At 44.8% G+C, this 22,101-nt stretch overlaps 1 protein-coding gene across 8 annotated transcripts in view; it reads left to right on the plus strand.

The window, feature by feature from the left end:
• Positions 1-19,038, plus strand: part of Grip1 (glutamate receptor interacting protein 1) — a 627,506-nt gene extending 608,468 nt beyond the window's left edge. For all 8 annotated transcript variants that reach the window (XM_036169628.1, XM_036169632.1, XM_036169625.1 and 5 more), the window contains 2 exons: positions 14,389-14,535; positions 17,468-19,038. In XM_036169628.1, the coding sequence (XP_036025521.1) occupies positions 14,389-14,535; positions 17,468-17,695 (375 nt within the window). In that variant the 3' untranslated portion in view covers positions 17,696-19,038. The remainder of the gene's footprint in view (positions 1-14,388; positions 14,536-17,467) is intronic.
• The last annotated feature ends 3,063 nt before the right edge of the window (positions 19,039-22,101 follow it).

The following is a 22,101-nucleotide window of genomic DNA, read 5'->3' on the forward strand; positions in this document are numbered from 1 at the left end:
GAAGTAAAGAAAGGTATATAGGGGTTGGGGATTTAGCTAAGTGGTAGAGCGCTTGCTTAGCAAGCGCAAGGCCCTGGGTTCGGTCCTCAGCTCTGGGGGAAAAAAAAAGTGTATAGAATAGAGAAAAATAAAAGTCCAGAGGCAAAAAGGTAGACAGGATAATTTAAGAAAAGCTAGCTAGCAACAAGCCAAGCTAAGGCCAGGCATTTATAAGAAAGAATAAGTTTTTGTGTGATTTATTTGGGAGCTAGGTGATGGGCCCCCCCAAAAGCCAAAAGAATAAAGAGTAAAACAACCAACTACAGTTTACAACTGGATGGAGCAGGGAGACACCTAGGATCTTCATAAACACACCTTTGGGTGTCCTCAGGCATTTCCATAAACAATCAGACAATGAGGGCTCTGGATTAATTGATGGCATAATCCATTCAAGATTCAAAATTTGAATAAGTCGTGGGGAAGCAGCACAACCAGGGAAGGGGAAGCCTAGTTAGAGAAATCAGATGAGTCTTTGAAGGACACGTCTGGCCACAACATTTCTTTTTCTTTCAAGACATGTTCTCATATAGCCCAGGATGGCCTCAAACTCATTATGTAACCTTAAATATCTGGTCCTCCTGCTTCTGCCCTGCAGATGCCAGGATCACAGGTGTGTGTCACCATTCCTGGTTTTATGTGATGCTAGGGATGTGGCTGAGGGCTTCATGCAAGCTCCACCTCCAGCCTTTTGTCCCACTATGAATGTCCCACATCTGGGCTCTGACAACCATGGTGTGTCCTGCCTCACTGCAGATTCAGGATCAACACGGCCCCAAAGACTATATCCATAGGCTCTGTGACAAGAAAATGGAGTGTCTCAGCTTGCTCTCACTCCATTGCTTCCTCCTCATTTCTACCCATGCCTTCCTGCCCTGCATTCTTTTTCTCTCCCTGTCCTTCAGCCATTGAACTAATTCCAAGAGTTGCTAATAGATGACACACAACAATTTGAGAAGGAAAGGACAGTTGATTTAGAGAGGAGATGGCCGTCCCCATGGGGTGCTTGTTAAAATACAGAGTCTGTGTTTTCAGGGACACTTACATTTTAGCAACACTGTCAGTGGCTTCTCTTGAGGACTAAAGATTAGGAATCACCCAGGAAAGTTTTTGCTGCCTCTAGATAGGTGGTGAGTCTGTTTTAATGAAATCCCAGACAACAGCGTGGCAGGCGAAGAGGAAAGGGCAGCTCCGCTTCAGGCCCTGGAGGGTCTGTATTTTATCTTTCAAATGAATTCTGCTTGGCGCTGCAGCTTATCACACACTCTTTCTCTTTGCAGATAAGGAATGTGTGATCTTAGCTACAGCGCGTTGATAACTCTCCTCCTTTCCCTTTGGAGTCTTAAGCATCCTTTGGTGGCCACTTGATCTGTTTCTGAGATGAATCACAGCTACACCTCCTTGCGCACCTCAAGGCAAAAACTGCTCTTTTGCAGGATGGCAGGGTTCCCCACATTCATCCCCATTGAACTTTAAAAATAATTCATACTGACACTCAAGTGTCCCTGCCCCTGCTGCCACCGTGCATGATCTTCAATAGAAGTATACCACTGAATTGTATGCAGCTATTTGTATTTGCCTTTTTTTCTTTTTTCTTTTCTTCTTTTGTTTTTTTTTGTTGTTGTCGTTGTTGTTGTTGTTGTTGTTGTTGTTAATTTTGGGATCAGGAACTCTAACCCTGATGTGTTTGCCTTTTCATAGAAGGATTCTAAAATAATTTTCCAGAGTCTCCTATTTAAGGCTGTAGATGGCACAGCACTAGAACATTTGAGTCGGTCCTAGAAGCTCGGTACCCTCAGATTTCCCCTCAGCCAGGTTCATCATGCATTTGCAGTCTGAGTCTGCTTAGAGGGGCAGGTGTGGTGACTCTGTCTTACTCCTTGGACAGAGTGCTGTGGTTAACACTGGTTTCTTTTGCATCCTTCTCCCCAAGTTAGGAACAGGCTCCAGGCTCAGCACCAGGAGGAAAAATAAAAGGGAAATACATATCTCATTCTTGCACATGAAATACATAACTCTTTCTTGCACATATCTCTTTCTTTGCTAAATATTTGAAGTCCTCAGAGAAGTCTTCATGCCAGGCATAGACCTCCAAACTGCTGGTGCAGGACCACCTGCTGTAGATGTCCATGGAAGCTAAAAGCAGCTCAGTGGGTGGATGGACTAGTTATCTGTAACTGCTTTGCTTGGCTCTTTTTTCTGCACAAGTAGAGAGTGTGTTGATCTGGGTTTCGTCACTTCTGCAAACAGGGAGCTGGGCCACCTGTTAGCAGGGCCACCTGTTACAGGGGACAGAGACCTTACAAAGCACATTTTCCCTGGTGTAGTCTGCTGCCCAAACTTGAGCAAGTGCCATAAGACCTGGAAACACCAAGGACAGACAACAAAGCCAGGAGACTGTTTACTCAGAGAATGGAGGCCAGTGGCTCCTTGTCTGTCGCTGTATCAGCCTAGGATGCAGATACTCCCCTGTCATAACAAGGTAAACAATAGTGAAACACTCTTGAAGAAACCTGGCTAGGACAACCAGGACTGGAGTTTGGGTTGCGTGTTTCCATTAAATAGTGTCCGTGGTAATCTTCAAAATGTATGCTTTCCATTGTTTCTCCATGGTTGTGGGTCTGTTCTTTTAAACCTTAAAACAAAGTGCTTGTGTATTTGCTTCAGTAACGATGACAGCAGATGACAAAGCTTGTTTTCAAAGGCAACCAAGAGGTGTCTGTATCAGTCTGTGGAGCAAGAGTTCTCTGGCAGCATCGCTCTGCTTGGGGACTGCCCTTGGCACACTGTCCTTTCCAAAGCGTGATGCGGAAGTCATCCGCACTCTGCCAGGCAGGGCTCCCTTGGCATGTTATCGTGTTTTGTGAGTCGTCCACCTCCACTGTCCAAGGAAGGTGAGTAAAATGGAGCTGATGTCCCCGCATCTCAGATGACTTTCAGCAGTCCCCATTGGAGACAGGCGTGCTAGCTAGACAGTGTGCCTTGTTGCTATTTTTGATGCTCCTTATGGCTTCTGTCATGGATCCATCACCCTGATGTCCCTGTGTGTCTCTGTTACCATTGATTTATAGGTTGTAGGGTTTTATATCATCTATGGCATGCTCATTTAAAACAGTGGGTTCCCTGAAGGTCATTCTGCTACACTGGTGTCCACATTCTGGAGGAAGAGCCCTCTGTACCTATCCCTCCATATTGCTTTACTATATCACTTGTCCAGCAGTGTTACGCTCCTTGAAGGCATAACAGTGTAGCCAAGGGCTTGTGTTTTTCCCTCTAAGATGGGATTGAGTAAACCTTCCCTGTCTGAAGCCCTTTGTGGTGTTAATCTGCAGGAATACATCTACAATGAGGAAATAAAATTAAGACAATTGGTACTCTGCTCAGTAGGAGCCTGGTCAGTTCCAACTTGTCATACCCTGCCCCCCTCCCCATGACAGTAACCTTGGGCTCTAAGTCCCACAGGCTAAGTGTCAGTGGATGGTGTGACTCTGACCAGAGCTGACAAATTGGTTCCTGAATCAAGGAGGCCCATGTGGGTCTATAGGGAATTAGACATCTGTAACTTGGAAGGGAATTAGAAAGGTCTAAGAGCTGGAGAAGCCAGGCTAGAGTGACCGGAGATCTAGGAAGCAGAGGTTGAATGCAGAGTGCTGGTACCATGAGCAAGCATCAGATGGTTCTGAGAAGAGACCCTGGGAACTGGTGCCCGTGCACACAGCCAACCAACTCAGAAGCAGCTGAGGCGAGCAGTCAATCCAGAGGCGTAGTAAACCATTACTAGGAGACCATTAGCTCCTGTGGCTGGGTTGAACGTTTTGTTTCGGGGCGGGGGGGGGGTGTGTGTGTGTGTGTGTGTGTGTGTGTGTGTGTGTGTGCTGACTGTATTATGAAGGTGCTCTGTGGTGAACCAGAAAAGCAATTGTTAATACACCACGGTCCTTCTGAAGGGTCACTCTCCCTCAGTTGGCACTAAATTCTCCAGAACCAAGTCAGCCCCATTGCCAATACATAGAATACTGGATCCTGATCTCACAGCGCAGCTCTCAAGGCCACAGGATGCCAAAGAACAGCAGGAGCAATATCAGAAGCAGGAGCAATATCAGAAGCAGGAGCAGTATCAGAAGCAGCTGGCCTTTCCTGTCCTCTGCCAAGGGTGCTCCCCTGATGGACCCAATTTATTTGGAAACCAGGGATTCTCTAGTGACCCAAACAAGATCTGCTTCCTCTTGGGGCTGGAGAGTAGTTTACGACCATGGAGTCTTATATTTTATTTTCTTTTTCTCCAAGATCTGCAGGTAAGGTAGGCCCCTCCTCAGACCTGGCATTGCTTGAAACATGTTTTTGTTTAAAAGAAACATGGCTGTCCCAGTACTGGCTGCCAGAAGTAATCCCAAGTGTCTCCTGGCTTCCAAGGCAATCAGCATCTTCGAGAACTTTGATTGTCACGAAAGACCGAGCTAGAAGAAGGCTGTCGGGGCTGAGGAACTGCTACCAGGGTGGCTGTCACTTACTGTGACTTGCTTGAGAGGTTACACTCAGTTGCCCTTGAAAGGGGATGAATTGGCTGTGGGTAAAGCGTCAGGCATTGGATTTCCAACATGGTTTAGACAAGCAGGTTGACTTGCTTAAAAATGTAAAACGAGGCCCAACTTGAATCTCAGTAGCCCCCTGCCCCTGGGATAGCTCCTGCTCAGGCTTTAGACTCTGAAGCAACTGCGTCAAGAATGAAGTCACAGAATTGAACCCAAGTCCATTGAACTATTCCCTTACTCACGGTTTTGTTTTAAGCGGTGGATTGGCTCTTTTACAAAAGAAAAACCTTTTGTCTATGTTAATGCCTCAGTTTACCCAGAGGCCTCCCCTGAATAGAGATTCTGCAGGATAAACTGTGCTGCCGTGGGCTAGAATAGAAGGCAAAACCAGCCGGCTTCTGGATGGCCATCTTCAGTCAGAATTATGTGTGATGTTCCTTGGGAAGCCACAAGAGGGCGCACGTGAGAAGAACTACAGGGAACGTGATGCGCGGTTGTCTCTTGTTGGGCAGTTGAAAATGAATAAAGGCTGCCTAGCCAGCGAGAAGACTCTATATCCAAACAGAAATCCTGATTGGTAGAAGACACCCAGCAAATGAGGTCAGATTTTCCAGTATTGGATCCTAGCGTGCTTGCATTAGATCAAAGAAGTCACTCCATCAACGTCTCCAAGGCTCAGTGACCTCATTAGAAGAAAGGATGATTTTCTTGCACAGAGTTATCGGAAGTTCAAAAGGAATCATAGTAAGAAAGTGCCTGGATAAGGCTTCGACTGTGGGTAGAGGAGATAGGGATAAAACCTCAGGATCCTCAGAAATGTTGGGGGGCCCAGAAACAAATCAAATCACCACTAGTGATCTCCAGGCAAGCAGAGCTGCATGGCATGAGTTATTGTGGCTATTTTGAGAGTAGCCAGCCTGTGTTTCCCACCCATATATTATTAATTTCTGGGGTCTTTCATATGATTCTAAAATAATTAACTTCATTTGTGTTAATTTACTATTCCTAAGCAATCTCCGAGGGAAAGATAGAGCTGACCATTAAAATTCAGTATCTTCTAGCTCGGGACATCTTTCCACAGAAACCTTGGTTTCTATTTTAAAACAGTTAGTAGCCCCTCATCCTGAACAGTTTGCCATTGGGATGCATCATATGTGAGGCTCAGGAAAGTAAAGGGTCTTGGCCAGTAACCAGGTCTCAGAACCTCACAAGCTAATCTACTAGCCCACTGTGTTGACATTCATCCTCAGTGTTTCCAGTTAATCTGTGCTGACATTGGCAGTTTGGGTATCACTCTTTGCTAAGCACTGTCTTAGTGTTTGGTGGCTGTGAAGAGACACCATGACCATGGCAACTCTTATAAAGCGTTTGATTTGCCTGGCTTACAGTTCAGAGGTTTAGTCCATGGTTGTCATGGTGGAGAACGTTGCAGTACACAGGCAGACATGGTGCTGGAGAAGTGGCTGAGAGTTCTACATCTGGATCCACAGACAGTAGGAAGAGAGAGACTCTTGCCTTGGAATGAGCTTTTTGTATTTTGTTTTTGGTTTTTGGTTTTTTTTTTGGTTTTGTTGTTGATGATGATAATTACTGTTGTTATTTTGTTTATTTGTTTGTTTGTTTGTTTGTTTTTGAGACAGGGTATCTCTGTGTAGCCTTGGGTGTCCTGGAACTCTGTAGACCAGGCTGGGCTGAACTCAGAGATCCACCTACCTCTGCCTCCTAAGTGCTGGGATAGGCTTTTTGAAACCTCAAAGACCAATGATGCACTTCCTCCAACAGACCACACCTCCTAATCCTTTCAAATAGTGCCACTCCCTGGTGAACAGGTATTCTAATCTACGAGCTGATGGGGGCCATACTCATTCAAACCACCACAAGCCCCTCCCAGGTTCTGGCTTATAGATGCCTAAGAGTCAAATGTCAGTTGAGCAGTGAAGACCATTGCAACTCCAGGTCCATTCTCCAAATGCAAGGGTTCTGGATGATGGTGTTGGAAAACATGCCTCAGCTGTAAGAATAAAGTGGGCTTTCTAATTTCCATCATGAGCTTCGGCTTGTCTCATTCAGGGTACCTCAGGGCGGATGGATGCTGATTTTCTTACTTCTTCCTCAGCCAATCACAGGGAGCCCAGAGGGATGCACAATGTAGCAAGTTGCAAGTAACATAGCGCTGAACAGAACACACTGATGCTTAGGATTGGAAGGAATAACCCTTCCACAGGAATGCTGCTTAGCACATGGGGAACATGGCTAGAATAAAGAAGAAAATGACAAAGAACTAAAATGCCCACAGAGCCAAGGAACAGCGCATAGTCAGGGGCCTCGAGAATAGTGATTTCACCTACCAGTAAACGGGTCGGTCCATCAACATTCTGTTGGCTGTTTGCCTGCTCCCCTTTCCCACCTCCTGCTTTTCCTCCCTTTGAGAATAAAACATGGAAGCTCCCCTTCTAGCCGAGGATTGGGTGTGGTAGCTGATCCAGAAGAGGGACAGGAAGTATTCAAGATGCGTCTGTGAGAACTTGTGCTAGAAAAAACACAGATCCTGTCAGAACAAACGGGTGCCGGGAAAAGGGTCATGCATGGGTCAACATGAAGGACACTCCATCTTTTCCAAACACAAATGCATCTGAGCATCCAAATGAATACTAACACAGCTGAACACAGCAAATATGGAAAGTTCCATAGCTTGAACGGATCCTTTCCAACAAAAGTACCTGCCCTCAGATAAAGTCTCATTGAGACATTCCTGGAAGTATCTAGCACATTAATTTTATGTTCTGAAATCGAAATCGCATTTTTTTCTGCTTTTCATGGGCTAACTATATATCCAAGTAATCAGACAACACTAATTGAAGGGAGAATTCTTCAGAGTAATTCTAGCTACTACATATATGTGGTGATTTGAAAGAAAGTGCCCCCCCAAAGGGAGTGGCATTATTAGGAGGCATGGCCTTGTTGGAGTAGGTGTGGTCTTGTTGGAGGAAGTGTGTCACTGTGGCAGTGGGCTTTGAGGGCTCTTATATGCTCAAGCCTCGCCCAGTGAGGCAGACCACTTCCTGATGCCTGCAAGAGGTAGCTCCTTCTCCAGCACCATGTCTGCATGCTGCCATCTCCCACCACGATGCCAATGGACTGAACCTCTGAACTGTAAGCCAGCCCCAATGAAATGTTTCCTTTATAAGAGTTGCTGTGGTCATGTCGTCTCTTCACAGCAACCCTAAGACAGTATAGAAAATTGGCAGTACTAGAAAAAGGTTATTCCCTGCAACCCCAATGAAATTGTTGATTCAGACACAGGTATCTGTTGGTGAACTGGGCATGGATCAATAGGGCAGTGTGATATCATAGGCAGCCACTGCACCCCTATAATCTGTTTGTGCTTCCCCACATACCCTGGCTGCATCAATCACCACAGCTAATTTCTGTTTAATGTGACGTGTGGAGTCGAAGAACATTCTACAGGTAGAGGACACGGCTGCAGTGAACCAGTTAGCTGCTTCCCCCATCCCATGTTCTCACATTTTGTGGTTTCAATTGTCTGTGGCCAGCTGTGGTCTGAAGCTATCAAATGGAAAACTCCAGAAATAAAAATTCTTCAGATTGTGAAGTTTACACCATACTCGGCAGCACAATGAAATCTCACACCCTGCCACTGAGGATGTGACTCCTCCCTTTTCCCAGCATAGTCATACCCCAAACGTATCTTGCCTGTTAGTGACCAAGTCACTGTCTCTGGTGGCTAATCTTGGTCATTAACTTGATACACCCAGGAAAAGGGAACTTTAGTTGAGGAATTACCTCCATCAGACAGGCCTGGGGACACGTCTACAGTACATTTTCTCATGATAATTGATGTGGATGGCACCCACTGTGGATGGTGCCATGCCTGGAAGGTGGGCCCAAGCTATATAAGAAAGGTAGCTGAACAGGAGCCTAGGAGTAAGACAGTAGCAGTGTCCTGCCATGGTCTCTGCTTTGGTGCCAGCCCCCCGGCTCCTGCTTTGAGTCCCTGACTTAGCTTCCCTCCATGATGGTCTATAACTTATAATCCAAATAGACTCTTCCAAGTTACTTTTAGTCACAACAATAGAAAAGAAACCCCCCAAAATCATCTTATCGGGTTAACTGTAAAGGTATCCATGTTCTTGGAGATAGTATTCGGTGCTCTCTCTATGGTTTCAGACATTCACAGTCTTGGAATGAAGTCCCTCTTGGATTAGGGGGCTACTGTAAGTCAGTAGCACTAGGGAAGGTAGATGGGAATGTGCCTTGCACAAGAGGAAATATGGAGCCTAGCACAAAGGCAATGAGTGGCCCTTGTTGGGATCCTGATGATTTAATAAACTTTTGTAGGGCTGTGGAGAAGATGGCTCAGTGGGGAAAGAACTTGTCATGCAAATGTGAGGACCTGAGTTCAAATCCACAGAACCCACATAAGGCCAGGTGTGGTGATCCCACTACTCCTACAGGGAGGGGGCAGTGGTAGAAGGAGAATCCTTGGAAACTCATGGGTCAGACATCCTGGTAAACACAGGAGAGAACAACAGAGAAACTCCATCTCAGAAACAAAGTAGAAGATGAGAATCAACAACCAGTAGCCTGTACCTGTGCACTGTGGCACATTCACATCCATATTCACACATAGAAACATGTACAGGTACATGTACACACACACACACACACACACACACACACACAAACTTTTTGAGACAATTTGGGAAATGATGGGCTAGGTACTGGAGAATAGCCAATAATTAAGGCCAATTTGTGTCAGTGAATTAATAGCATCCAGGGTCTATATAATATATATCATATGTTTCTGTCCTATACAGCTACACTCTGTGTGCTTCATCTAATTTTCTATAACAGCATAGTTCTCATGATATGCTTAGTAATTGACACATGCTATTTTACATGTTTGTGGTGAAGATACTATTACAATAGTTTGATACATATGTTCAGTGTGTGATGATCAAATCAAGATAATTAGCATTACTCTCTCCTCAAACATTATTTCTATGTGATCAGAACCTTCAGACTTTTCCAATTATTTTGAAGTACACGATACATTGTTGTAGACTCTTTCCCTATGCCACAGAACACCGGAAGTCATTGGTCCTATCTCATAATGGCTGGACACCTGCTACCCGGCCCTTCCTAGGCCCCTTCCCTGTTCTCATGGCCATTCTCCTTCACTCAGGTCAGCATTTCATCTCCCACCAGTGAGTGCTCCCGTGAGATAATGGTCTGGTTTATGTCTGATTTACATATTCAAGGTGATGTTTTCCAGTTCCATCAATATAACCAAAAGGGATAGGATGTATTTCCGACAGCTGAATAATCTTCCAGTGGGCATAGTCCACACTCTCTTTATTCATTTATGGGTTGGCAACTGATTGGTTGGTTTCACATCACAGCCGTTGTGTCCAGTACTAGAATAAACATGGGACTATGTATTTTTGTGATTTAGTAAATTCATTCACTTTGGAAAATCCAGCATTGGAATCGTAGAGTCATATGGAATTCTACTTTTAGTTTTCAAGAAACTTCCCTACCGATCTATACAACAGCTGAACTGATTTACATTACCCCCAACAGTGTGTGTGATAGGCTCCTCTCTCCTCAAACCTTGACAGCATCTCTTTTCTGTTTTTTTTTTTTTTTTAGAATGACCCTTCTACCTGGGGGCATTTCTCATCCTGGTTTTAATTTGCATCTCCGGTAAGGGGTCATGTTGTGCATTCTTCCCGACGCTCGTTAACTGTTTCTTTATTTGAGAGCTGTCAATTCAGAAGAAAATGAGCAGCTCCTTAGAGACACATACTACAGTCGGACATTCCTCCGAAAATACTCCCCAAGGAAATAAAGATGACCGTGACTGAAGTCCGTGCACTTTATGACAGTTGCTGCCACCGAGAGATGGGCAGAGGGAGTCCTGGCACTCTGGTGTCTTTATTTTAAAAGATACTTGAAGTTTATTTTTCTTATTTTTATTATAAGAACAACATTTCTCTCTTCCCTTCCCTCCCTCCAAACCCTCCCATACACCCCTCCCCTCTCTCCTTCAAATCTGTGGCCTCTTCTCTCATTAATTGTTCCTTCATGCATCTATGCATGTATGTATACATATATTTAAGAATATACATACATATTCTTAAATGTAACCTACTCAGTCCATAGAATGTTACCTGTCTGTATGTTTTCAGCGCTGACTGTTTGGCACAGACTACCAATTGTCACACTGTTCCCTGGGGAAGACCACCTCTCCCTCTCCACCTTTTGTCTGTTGCTTGTGTTTTTTTGTATAGAATTGAGTCCTCATGGGCTTTTCCAAGTCCACTTTGTCATGTACGTAAAGTCTCACCAAAAAAAGTGACTGCCTAAACAGGAGCTGATACGTTAGTATTTTATTTAAAAAAAAAAATCTTTTCCCAGGGCTTGAGAAGTGGCTAAGTGGTTAGGAACACTTGCAGCTCTTGCATAGGACCCAAATTTGATTCCCAGCACCCACATAACCATTTGTAATTCCAGTTTCTGGGAATCTGACATGCTTTTTATGCTTCTGCAGGCACCAGGCACCCACATGGGACACATACATACATACATACATGCAAAATACTCCTATCTGGGACACATCTATGCATGCATGCAAAATACTCCTATATGAGACACATGTTTGTATGCATGCATGCAAAATACTCCTATATGAGACACATGTATGCATGCATGCAAAATACTCCTATACATAAAATAAAATAAAATGAAACTTTAAAGGTTTAACTTCCTCCAATAAATAAATGCAGATATCACCCATCTTATGGCCTAAGACAAAAACATAATTACAGAAGGTCTTAAATCTTTCTTGTGTTGTTTCTGTTTGTTTGGATTTGAGGGGAGGTTGTTAGGGTTGGCAGTGTTGGGCCATCCCTAGGGCCTTGGACATCCTAAGTAACTAGTCTACCATTGAGCTATACCCGCCCAATGAATAAAGCATTTTTTCTTTATTACAAGAAATTTATTATCATTCCCTTATTATTTTCTATTTTTTTAATTTAAAAATTCATTTTGTGTACCAACCACGGATTCCCCTCTCATCCCTCCTCCTGCTCCCTCCAGACCTCCCCCCTCTAACCCACTCCCCATCTCTTCCCACAAAAGGGTAAGGCCTCCCATGGGGAGTCAGCAAAGCCTGCTACATTCAGTTGAGGCAGAAACAAGCTTCTCCTCCCTGCATCAAGGCTGAGCAAGGCATCCCATTATAGGATCCAGAAAGCCTGCTCATGAACCAGGGATAGATCCTGATCCCACTGCCAGGGGCCAAACAGACCAAACTACACAACTGTCTCCCATATGCAGAGGGCCTAATCCGGTCCTATCAGGTTTCACAGCTGTTGGTCTAAAGTTCCTGAGTCCCTATGAGCTTGGTCCAGTCATCTCTGTAGATTTCTCCATCATGATCTTGACACCCCTTGCTCATATAATCCCTCTTCCCTCTCTGCGACTGGACTCCCGGAGCTCAGCCTGGTGGTTGGCTCTGGATCTCTGCCTCTGCTTCCATCAGTAATTGTCATCATAGGAAAACAGCATTGTAAAGAAACCATGCATTAAAGAAGGCAGTATGTGGTCAAAAAGAACAGAGCTTTTCAATCAGAACCCTTATTTTGAAGTAGTTTTCTGTTGTTTGGTTTCTCTCTGATCTTGGATAAGTTTCCATCCCTCTCTGAGTTCCTGTCTAAATGTCCTGCTAACACACACACACACACACACACACACACACACACACACCCACACACACACACACACACACACACACACACACACACACACCTTATTCAGTTCCAAGCCTTTCTTTAGGATATGCCTAGGGGAAAGAGACTAGGAAGGATGGGATATTTCTATACTTACCATAATTCCAGGACCCAAGATGCCATCAATTACAAAACACTGTCCAATTGGAGACATTTGAAAACGTAAACATGGACAAATGCCTTCATTGTAGCATCAGAGCAAGCATTCTGGCCGCTGGTGGCGTATGCTGGTTAAGCATTGGGTGTCTGGATTCTGACAGACCTGGCCCATTCATTGCCTTCGTGGTCTTGGGCAGATTACTTACCCTCTATAAAATCGAATTTCATCACCTGTAAAATGACCATAACCACAGAGCTGGCTGGTAAATAGTATTGACCCAGAAAGCTTGATTTTTTTTTTTTAAGCTTTCTATCGAGTGAAATAAAATCCCCAAACTGACCACTTTTGTATTTCCTTTCAGTAGTCAGTACCTCTCCTCAGTCGAATAATTGGATATAAAACTCTAAGCCTGTTATACAAGGTCTAGCTGTCATGTTTGCCTTGTACAGCTCTGAGGGGTTTGTTTCTACTGTTTGACAGAAATCTCTGTGTGTGTGTGTGTGATGATTAGTTTGTGAAGTAAGCCCAAATCCTTGTTGAAATGTGGTCAGATTTTGGAGGGCACCCAATAAACCTTACTAAAAGCAGCGGCCACCTCCTAGCCCGCATGGACATAAAGTGCTGACTGGAGAGACTCCGTGTGCGTTTGGATCCCGATCCTGTCGTTCACGCCTTTGATCGGTGTACACATGGTTTGCTCTTTCCGCCTCAGACTGTCTCTTGCAGGTGACCAGAGGGAGAAGTGAGGCTGGGGGGAAGCTGTCGGGAGCTACCTTCCGGTGTGGTGCATGGGTGTCATTTACAGCATGGAGGGTAGACACCCTGAGCTGCTTAAAAAAAAAAAAACCTGGGCAAGTAAAGGAAATGGTCAGGCTGTGTCCCCAAGGAACGTTTGTTATAGGAACGCTTGGAGGTGTTTTAGAAAGTGCTTGTTGATGAGGTTGTGTGGGGTATCTCAGCACAAAAAATCATGTGAGCTGAGCACTGGTTCAAAGGGAGGGGGGGTGTAGAATATAGTACTTAGCAGAGCGCCAGGCTGGTGGGAAGCAGGAAAGGTTTATTATTCAACTTCCCCAGCTTCTCTCCAACCTTGGGGCTAGTGCCCTCTAGGTCCTGTACCTAATGCCTGCAACTTGAAAGGAGGAGGCGGTGCTGAGTCTGGGGAGTTAGATCAGTGGGTAGGTGGGTTAGAGCAGTGTTTGCTATGGAAGCATGAGGAACTGAGTTCAGATCCCCAGCACCCAAGTAAAAACCAGGTGTGGCGATGCATGTTTGTAACCCAGTACAGACTGGGGGACAGGAAGGGATAGGGGTTGACTTGGAGATGGGAGAATTGATAGGACTTCACAGCTAGTGAGCCTTGCTGAAAAACAGCAAGCTCCAGGTTCAGTGAGCGAGCCTGTCTCAGGAGAATACAGCAGAGAATGGCGGATCAGAGTATCGAGGTACCTGACCTTGTCATCTGGCATGCACACGTGCGTGCAAACCACACATGCATGCAAACCACACATGCACAGAGAGACACACAATACACATGCACACACACACATACACACACAATACACTAGCTCTCTCTCTCTCTCTCACACACACACACACACACACACACACACACAAATATACATGCACACACTGTTTTTTTCCAAAGGATGAGGTACAATAACAATAAAAAAGAAAGATACAACTCATTTTCCCTCTTCTGACAGCTCATGTTCTGATGGTACAGGTTCCAGGGATGTTCTTGGGGTTAGAGCACAGCAGCAGGGCTGGGTGGCAGACGCTGTCTAATGCTGACACTGTGAGTCCGTTGTGTGGCTGACATTTGTTTGTGAAGCTCCCTCATCCAAGAGACGTCAGCAGCGGACGGCTCCCACTCCACTAACTCTCACATGTTCACACTTTCCAGGTGACCTTATACAAGGACTCCGGCATGGAGGACTTTGGGTTCAGTGTGGCCGACAGCCTGCTGGAGAAAGGAGTGTATGTCAAAAATATCCGCCCAGCCGGGCCAGGTGATCTCGGCGGCTTGAAGCCCTATGACAGACTCTTACAGGTAAGGCCTCAGAGGGAGTCCTGAACCCTTGCCTCTGACCTACAGGCAGCAGTGTCCTCCACATTCCCCTTCATACCTGGGCCCTTTGTTTCCCCTTCTGTTCTTGTCATCTAACTCTGGCACTCACAGTGAACAGTGGATAAAGAATTCTACTTCAGCCGGGTGGTGGTGGTGGCGCACGCCTTTCATCCCAGCACTCAGGAGGCAGAGCCAGGCGGATCTCTGTGAGTTCAAGGCCAGCCTGGTCTACAGAGTGAGAGCCAGGACAGGCACCAAAGCTACACAGAGAAACCCTGTCTCGGGGGAAAAAAAAAAAGAAAGGAAGGAAGGAAGGAAGGAAGGAAGGAAGGAAGGAAGGAAGAAAGAGAGAGAGAGAAAGAATTCTACTTCAGCTTCCTGAAATTTCTGACACTGAGCTGTCCTTCCCATCCAAATGTTTATTCCTCAAACCTCAGCCTAGATATGGCCTGGAGCTCATTGACCAGCCAGCCAAGCCAGACCACTGAGCTCCAGGATCAGTAAGAGACCCTGTCTCAATAAAAAGGTGGAGAGCAATGGAGGAGGACACCTGATATCTGTCACTGACCTCCACACCCATGCTCACATGCATGCACATGCACCTGCCTGCAAAAAAAAAACCAAAAAAACAAACAAACAAAAAAAAAAACACATTCACACGAACATGTGCCTACAACACAGAGAAAAGTGATACAGTATTACTATGAATGAATGGAGACATGGTGGGGAAGCAGGTGTTCACAACGGGATCAGGGAGGTGTGGGTAGGCTACCTGTTTTGGACCTATCCAGTCTTTCATAACTTCAGCACATCCCTATGGGACATAAGTTCCTAAGTTTGATCTGTTGCTTAGAAATGACGTTCCAGCCAGGGCCAAAGATATCTGGAAGGACAGAGTTAGATAAAGTTACCTGTGATGAGCATCTAGCCAGAAAGGGAGGAGAACCTTGGAGGAATTCTGGCAGCATCAGGAAACAGGAAAATATTAGAGGCTCAAGGCAGAGTGAAGCAAGGTGTGTCATGAGCAGTGACAGGGATTTGGGTCTTTGACCTGGGGAATGGTTCAAAGACAAATGTTGTTCGAATCTAAATGGTCTTTTAATAAAAGGCCCAGAGCCAGATGTCAGGGTGAAAGCTGAAAGATCAGAGAAGCAGAGCAACCAGCCACTAGTTCTTAGCTCTACAAAATCCTCAGCCTAAAGAGAGTGAGTTCCTGCTTCCTCGTGCCTTATATACCTTTCTCTGCCCTGCCATATTACTTTCTGGGATTAAAGGCATGTGTGCTTCCCAGTACTGGGATTAAAGGTGTGTGCCACCACTACCTGGCTCTGTTTCCAGTGTGGCTTTGAACTCACAGAGATCCAGATAGATCTCTGCCTCGCATGATAGGATTAAGGATGTGTGCCACCACTGCCTGACCTCTATGTCTCATCTAGTGGCTGGCTCTATCCTGTGATCCTCAGGCAAGTTTATTAGAGTACACAATATGTCACCACAGACAAATTCTCCGAGTTGTCTCAATAACTGGGGGCCCTTATATGGGATACATATTTACAGAAGAGGCCTTGGTGGCTCTTGTCCAGCCCACGTCCAGTTTATGCTGCATATGGTCCTGGCTCTCAGAGTCAATGCCTCCATTCCCCCACCACCTTGGGGCAGTCCCTGGGTCTTGGGAGAGTACAAATATAATGTGCTTCTGTAATGGTTCAGCGTTGTTCCATGGTGGATCCCGGACAAGGAAAGCACCATAAGCCAGCAGGGCAGTCCTCTCTTCTGTCCCCAAGTCACACAGACACCAATGAAGAATAAAGAAGAGAGAGGAGGTAGCAACTAGCAGTTTGTACTGGGAGCCTGGAAGTTGGAGGCCAAATGTGTGAGTGGTCCATTGAAAGAGCAGTGTGAGCAGGAAGCAGCCAGAGGCAAAGATGCCCCTCCGTGTTTATCTCTAGCCCACAGCTTGAGACATGGATGGGTGTGGTGTTATTCTCAGGCCCAGGGCATCACTCGTTACTTCAGAGGAGAGCTAAGGGACAGGCAGGTGTCCAGAGGAGTAAACTGATAACGGCCACGGAGGCTGAGGACTCTGCAGTTCCCAGAGTTTAAAATGGGGTTCAAGCTGGGCAGTGGTGGCGCATGCCTTTAATCCCAGCACTTGGGAGGCAGAGCCAGGCGGATCTCTGTGAGTTTGAGGCCAGCCTGGGCTACAGAGTGAGTTCCAGGAAAGGCGCAAAGCTACACAGGGAAACCCTGTCTTGAAAAACAAAACAAAAACAAACAAACAAACAAAAAAACGGGGTTCATCTCAGTGCCCAGCACTTGTCCTCAAAAAAGACTGCCAGGACTGGTAATTGAATGCCGGTGATTTTAACAAGTGTTGTCTTTGGATGGGGAATATAGCTCCATCATAGAGTGTTTGTCTAGAATGCATGAAAACCCGGAAGTTCAATTCCCAGATCCACCCCCCCACACACAAAAAAAGGCATTGAAAGAGAATTGTAAAGGAGTGCATAGAGCATGTGTAAGTTGAGGTGGGGGTGGTTTCATTCTTAATCAAGGGAACTAAACATCATGGTAGCCAGCCTGCCCGGAACTACGTCCTTGGGGAACCCTTTCCCACTGCTAGTATAAAGCAAAAGCAGCTTACTGCTCTAAGCTTTGTTTTCTTCAGCTGTAAAATGGGGTAGCCTTCAGCCACAGGAGACTTTGGGAGGGGTGACCTTAGTGTGGGGACAGGGAGATGGTGGCTTACTCTCCAGCTCCCAACAGGCAGTTGCAGAGGATGAAGAGGGACCCGGACACCGCGTCACTATGTAGTCAAACAGCATGGTCCAACTTTGAGATTAAGCAGTTTGACTCTGGGTTTGGGAGCAGTGGTTACCACAGTCATTGAAAGTGGCTCTTCTTGGCCTGGCAGGTTAACCACGTCCGGACCAGGGATTTTGACTGCTGTCTGGTAGTGCCGCTCATAGCTGAATCTGGCAACAAGCTGGACCTGGTCATTAGCAGAAACCCACTGGCCTCCCAGAAGTCAACAGAGCAGCAGGCTCTGCCAGGAGACTGGAGCGAACAGAACAGCGCTTTCTTCCAACAGCCCAGCCACGGTGGTAATCTAGAAACACGAGAACCCACTAACACATTATAGCAGCACTTTTTATAAAGCGGGACAAAAGACAATATCTACATGGTGCTAAAAAAAAAAAAATCCCTTTAAGATTTCTGTGACTGCCAAAGCACAGAGAATCACGTGGCATTAACCGCAAGCACAGAGGTCTTTTAAATCTCCTCCCTCACGGCTCATGTTCACACCCCTTCCCAACCTGAAGAGGTTTCTTTGACAATGACCGCTACCAGGCCCCATGGTAGAAAGCAGCCCACCCCTTCCCACAACTAAGATCAGAGGAAACTTTTTTTACCATCCATCTTACTACCCACTTTTTACAAAGAGAAACATCCGTTGGACAATATTCTCTATGATAATTTCCTTAATGAAGTAAGTTTCTCGCTATGAAGTCATTAACGTAAGAACAGAAGCAACCTGGATTTCCGTAAAGCTGGCCCTGCTTGGGGAGCTAGGATGGGTGAACTGCCAGGCCTGCCAGAGGGGGAGGGGTACAGGTATAGCATTAGGTGTTCTTAAACCGTTTCAGCAACAATGCACGTAGGAGACCATAATAGGTGGTGGTAAATGTTTTGCCCAAATATAGGAATGATTTTAACTAAGATGTATGCTATTCCCTATGCAACAGATGATCAAACAGGATATGTCTTGTGACCTGTTTTTTTTTTTTTTTTCTTTCCCCCTTAAGGACACATTTCTTTTTTAAATAGCTGAACATCTCTGATAATGAATTAGAGTGTGTAGTAACACTGAGAATTAGTGATATGATCCTATTTTTTAAAATCCAAGACTAAAGAATTTAAGAATGAAGAGTTTGATGACATGAGATTCACTTTATGGGTAGGCAAATAGAAACTCATCTAGCTCAGCTGACTGCAGATGGGTCCACTGAGGGGCACACGGCACCTGTACTGAATGACACGCGGCTCCCTTTGGTTCTGAGCCATGCCACTTGCTGAACTTGTAAATACATTTTTCACAAAACTCATCGCCGGTCACCACCACCCCCCACCCAAAGCAATAAGACACCTGTGACGGTTGCTTTAAAGTTTGTGGGCAACTGCTTTCATTTGTTCAGATATTTTGAATAGCTATACTAATAACTGTTATTTGGTAAATACTAAAAAACAAAAATATAGAGCTGTATATTCATGGTAGAATGTCAAAACTATTATTTTCCAAACCTGTTCATTTTGGTCACTAGCACACGCACACAGGCAAAGCATTCAAACACTGTGTCCTTTGTTTAAGGGAAATAAATGATTCATCTTTTTCTGTGCAAAGAAATATATGATTTCAAACACATTTCAGAACTGCCAGGGCAAGAAAGTATAGAACAGAATCCTATTAAGGAAAAAAAAAAAAAAGATCATGAGTCACTTAAATATGTATTTTTGTTTGTAACAAACAAGTATTAAACTGTAAAGTATTTTTGTACAAATTTAATACTTTAATAGCATGGTATTTATCGTCTATGTATGGTTTTGGGGAATTCAAAATTGTTGCAAATATTTGTATGGAAAAAAATCCTCTACCAAATGGAATAAACAAGTGATTTTAAAAAGCCAAAATAAAAAAAAAAAAGAAAAGAAAAGAAAATGAGCTGCATGTCTGGTGCATTGACTGTGATTCGGAGTTCCAGCCTGAGGGCTCCATGTTCATTTCTGCAGTTTCCCAAGGGAAGGACGTGTCTCCATCAACTTGAAAGTCACTATGGATGAATGAGTGTGAAGTCAGATCTGGGTTTGGATGCCAACCTAGTACTCATAAAGTGGTGTGCAACTTACCTCCCAGCAGCTGGCTTCCCCACCTGTGATACGGAAGGTCACAACACCAAAGAACCTACAGAATACTCTTAAATATATAAGATTTTGGGGATTTAGCTCAATGGTAGAGCGCTTGCCTGGCAAGCACAAGGCCCTGGGTTCAATCCTCAGCTCAATATATATATATATATATATATACAAGAAAGGGTCAAGAACATCAGCACACAGCAACACCTTCAAAACCAATGCCTCCTTCACTTTAGGGGACAAGACAGTTCCTAACTCATGTGCGCAACATCTACCTTAGAAAACACCACATGCATTCTCTGAGGCAGACTTACATTAAAACCCAAACAACTGTTCATATTTTGATCGAACTGTTGATAGCGCAGCGTAAGGTCTGTACGGCAGCTGAGGTGAAAAATCAAGGAAAGGAAGTGTGGTCAGAACCAATCCTGTTAATTAAAACACATGAGAAATAACCCCCTAGGAAAGACTGAGATTAGGTAGAAGCCAAATTCAAATGAATCAATAGAAAATGGCTATTAGAAACAAAAAGAAAATGGGCTTCAGAAATCTCGGGTAATAGTTTTCAAATAGAGTGACCAGTTTCGGTGTCGTCTATGATGACGTCCAGCCAGGGGGGACAGCATGGGAAGCGTGTGCAACCCTGGCCACTGGAAGCATCTAGCCAGGTGCTCAGCCATGTTAAGAGAACTCTTCAGTCTTAATACACTGCGAGGAAACAGCATTCACTTCACATCCCCATCTTAGGTTTCTGGACATGCTCTCTTCCAATGACAGCTTGCAGAATATTGTATTAGGTTAGTTTTTTATATTGTGACCAAAAGTATAATCATCATACAAAAAGCTAGTTCCTGGCCAGGTGTGGTCCAGCACAAGACAGACAGACCTCTGTGATCTACAGAGTGAGTTCTAGGTCAGCCAGGGGCACTCACATACATATTCACAAACACACACACACACACACACACACACACACACACACGCACACGCACACGCGCACGCACACGCACACGCACATGCACGCATGCACACACGCAATTAAATATAATAAAAATGAATCTTTAAAATCTCAACAAATTTCCTGACCATAGGGAGAAGGGGCTCTTGGGTCATTGAAGTCAGGAGTGAAAGGAGAGCCCTGATCCACACCTTACAGGAACAGCGGGCTGTAGAGGGCTATCTTGATCTCTGGTAAAGTGGGCAGATGACTTAGACAAACTCCTCAACATGCGAACTCTCAAAAGTGAGCCTCTGAAACACACACAGACCTGGCTATAACACAGAAAGTCTAGAATAGAGAGTCTAGGCCTACAGTTACAAGGAGATGGAATTAGGAGTTTTGAAACCTTCTACAAAGGAAAGCCCAAATCCAGATGGCTTCACTTACCAATTCCCCCCAAACATTTCAGGAAGAGTGCACACCAATTCTGCACAAACTAGAAGAGTGTGGAATGTTTCTCACCTTGGTCTACATGGCCAATATACCCTGATGTCAAAACCAGAAAAAGGAAACTACAGATTCACATCTCCTCTGATTACACATACAAAATCCTACGATTATATCCTATGATTATAGATATAAGACGTATCTATGATGTAGATACTGCAAACTGAGCTAACAGTCGGTTTTCTCTTTTGTTGCATCCTGAAGATAGTCCCTTTGTTTTAACATCCAAAAAAAAAGCAAAATCAGCACATTATACCAAGCCATATAATGAAGGCTAAAACTATATTGTCACCACAATAGAAACAGAAAAAACAATTGACAAAACACCCTTCATGGTTAAAAAAAACAAAAACAAAACATACAATAAACTAGCAATGAAGAGAAATCCTGGCCTTAAAGAGCACACACACACACACACAGCCCACCGCTAAGAACTGTGGTAAAAGGTTTAATTCTGTTTGGACACTGAACACTCTCACCCTTACCCAAGGCTGTGTGTTTAAGGCTTGGTCTCCAGGGTGGTCCTGCTGGGAAGTGCTGTGGACTTTCAAGACATCAGGCCTTGGGAGATGTCTTTCAGCGACTAATGTTGTTCTCAAAGAGGATGTGGGGCTCAGTCCTGTCGAGCTGCTCACCTTGATTCCTGGTTCATAAGGTGAGGAGTTTGCACGTCTACATGCTCCTACCACGATGAACTACAGTCGCCAACACTGGAGTTAGAGACTTCAGAACTGGGAATCCAAACGAACTTGGTCTTCATAAAGTAATTGCTTGTGATTCATTACAGTGACAGCCAACGAATATGCCTCAATGTCAGGAACAGGGCAAGGATGCACATTCTTGCCGCTTCTCAACAACAGTCTGCTCAGAGCGTCTAGCCAGGATGTTAAGACAGGAGAAAAACATAAAATGCATCCAGATTGGAAAGAATTAAAACCACATCCACTTGTAGATGAGATGGTCTTATACAGAAAACCCAGAGGAATCCACCAAAAACCTACCAATACCAATTAGTTCAGCAAGGCCACTAGACAAAAAAACCCTTTGCTTCTACAGAGTAACAAGGAACCAACTAAAAATTAAGGCAAGGGCTGAGGAGAGAGCATAGTGAAATGTTTGTCATGCAAGCATGACACCCTCTGAGGTTTTGTTTTAAAGCCTAGCTAAGCATGTGCTTGTGATCCCACTGC

Source organism: Onychomys torridus, chromosome 20, assembly GCF_903995425.1.
Source record: "Onychomys torridus chromosome 20, mOncTor1.1, whole genome shotgun sequence".
NCBI lineage: Eukaryota > Metazoa > Chordata > Mammalia > Rodentia > Cricetidae > Onychomys > Onychomys torridus.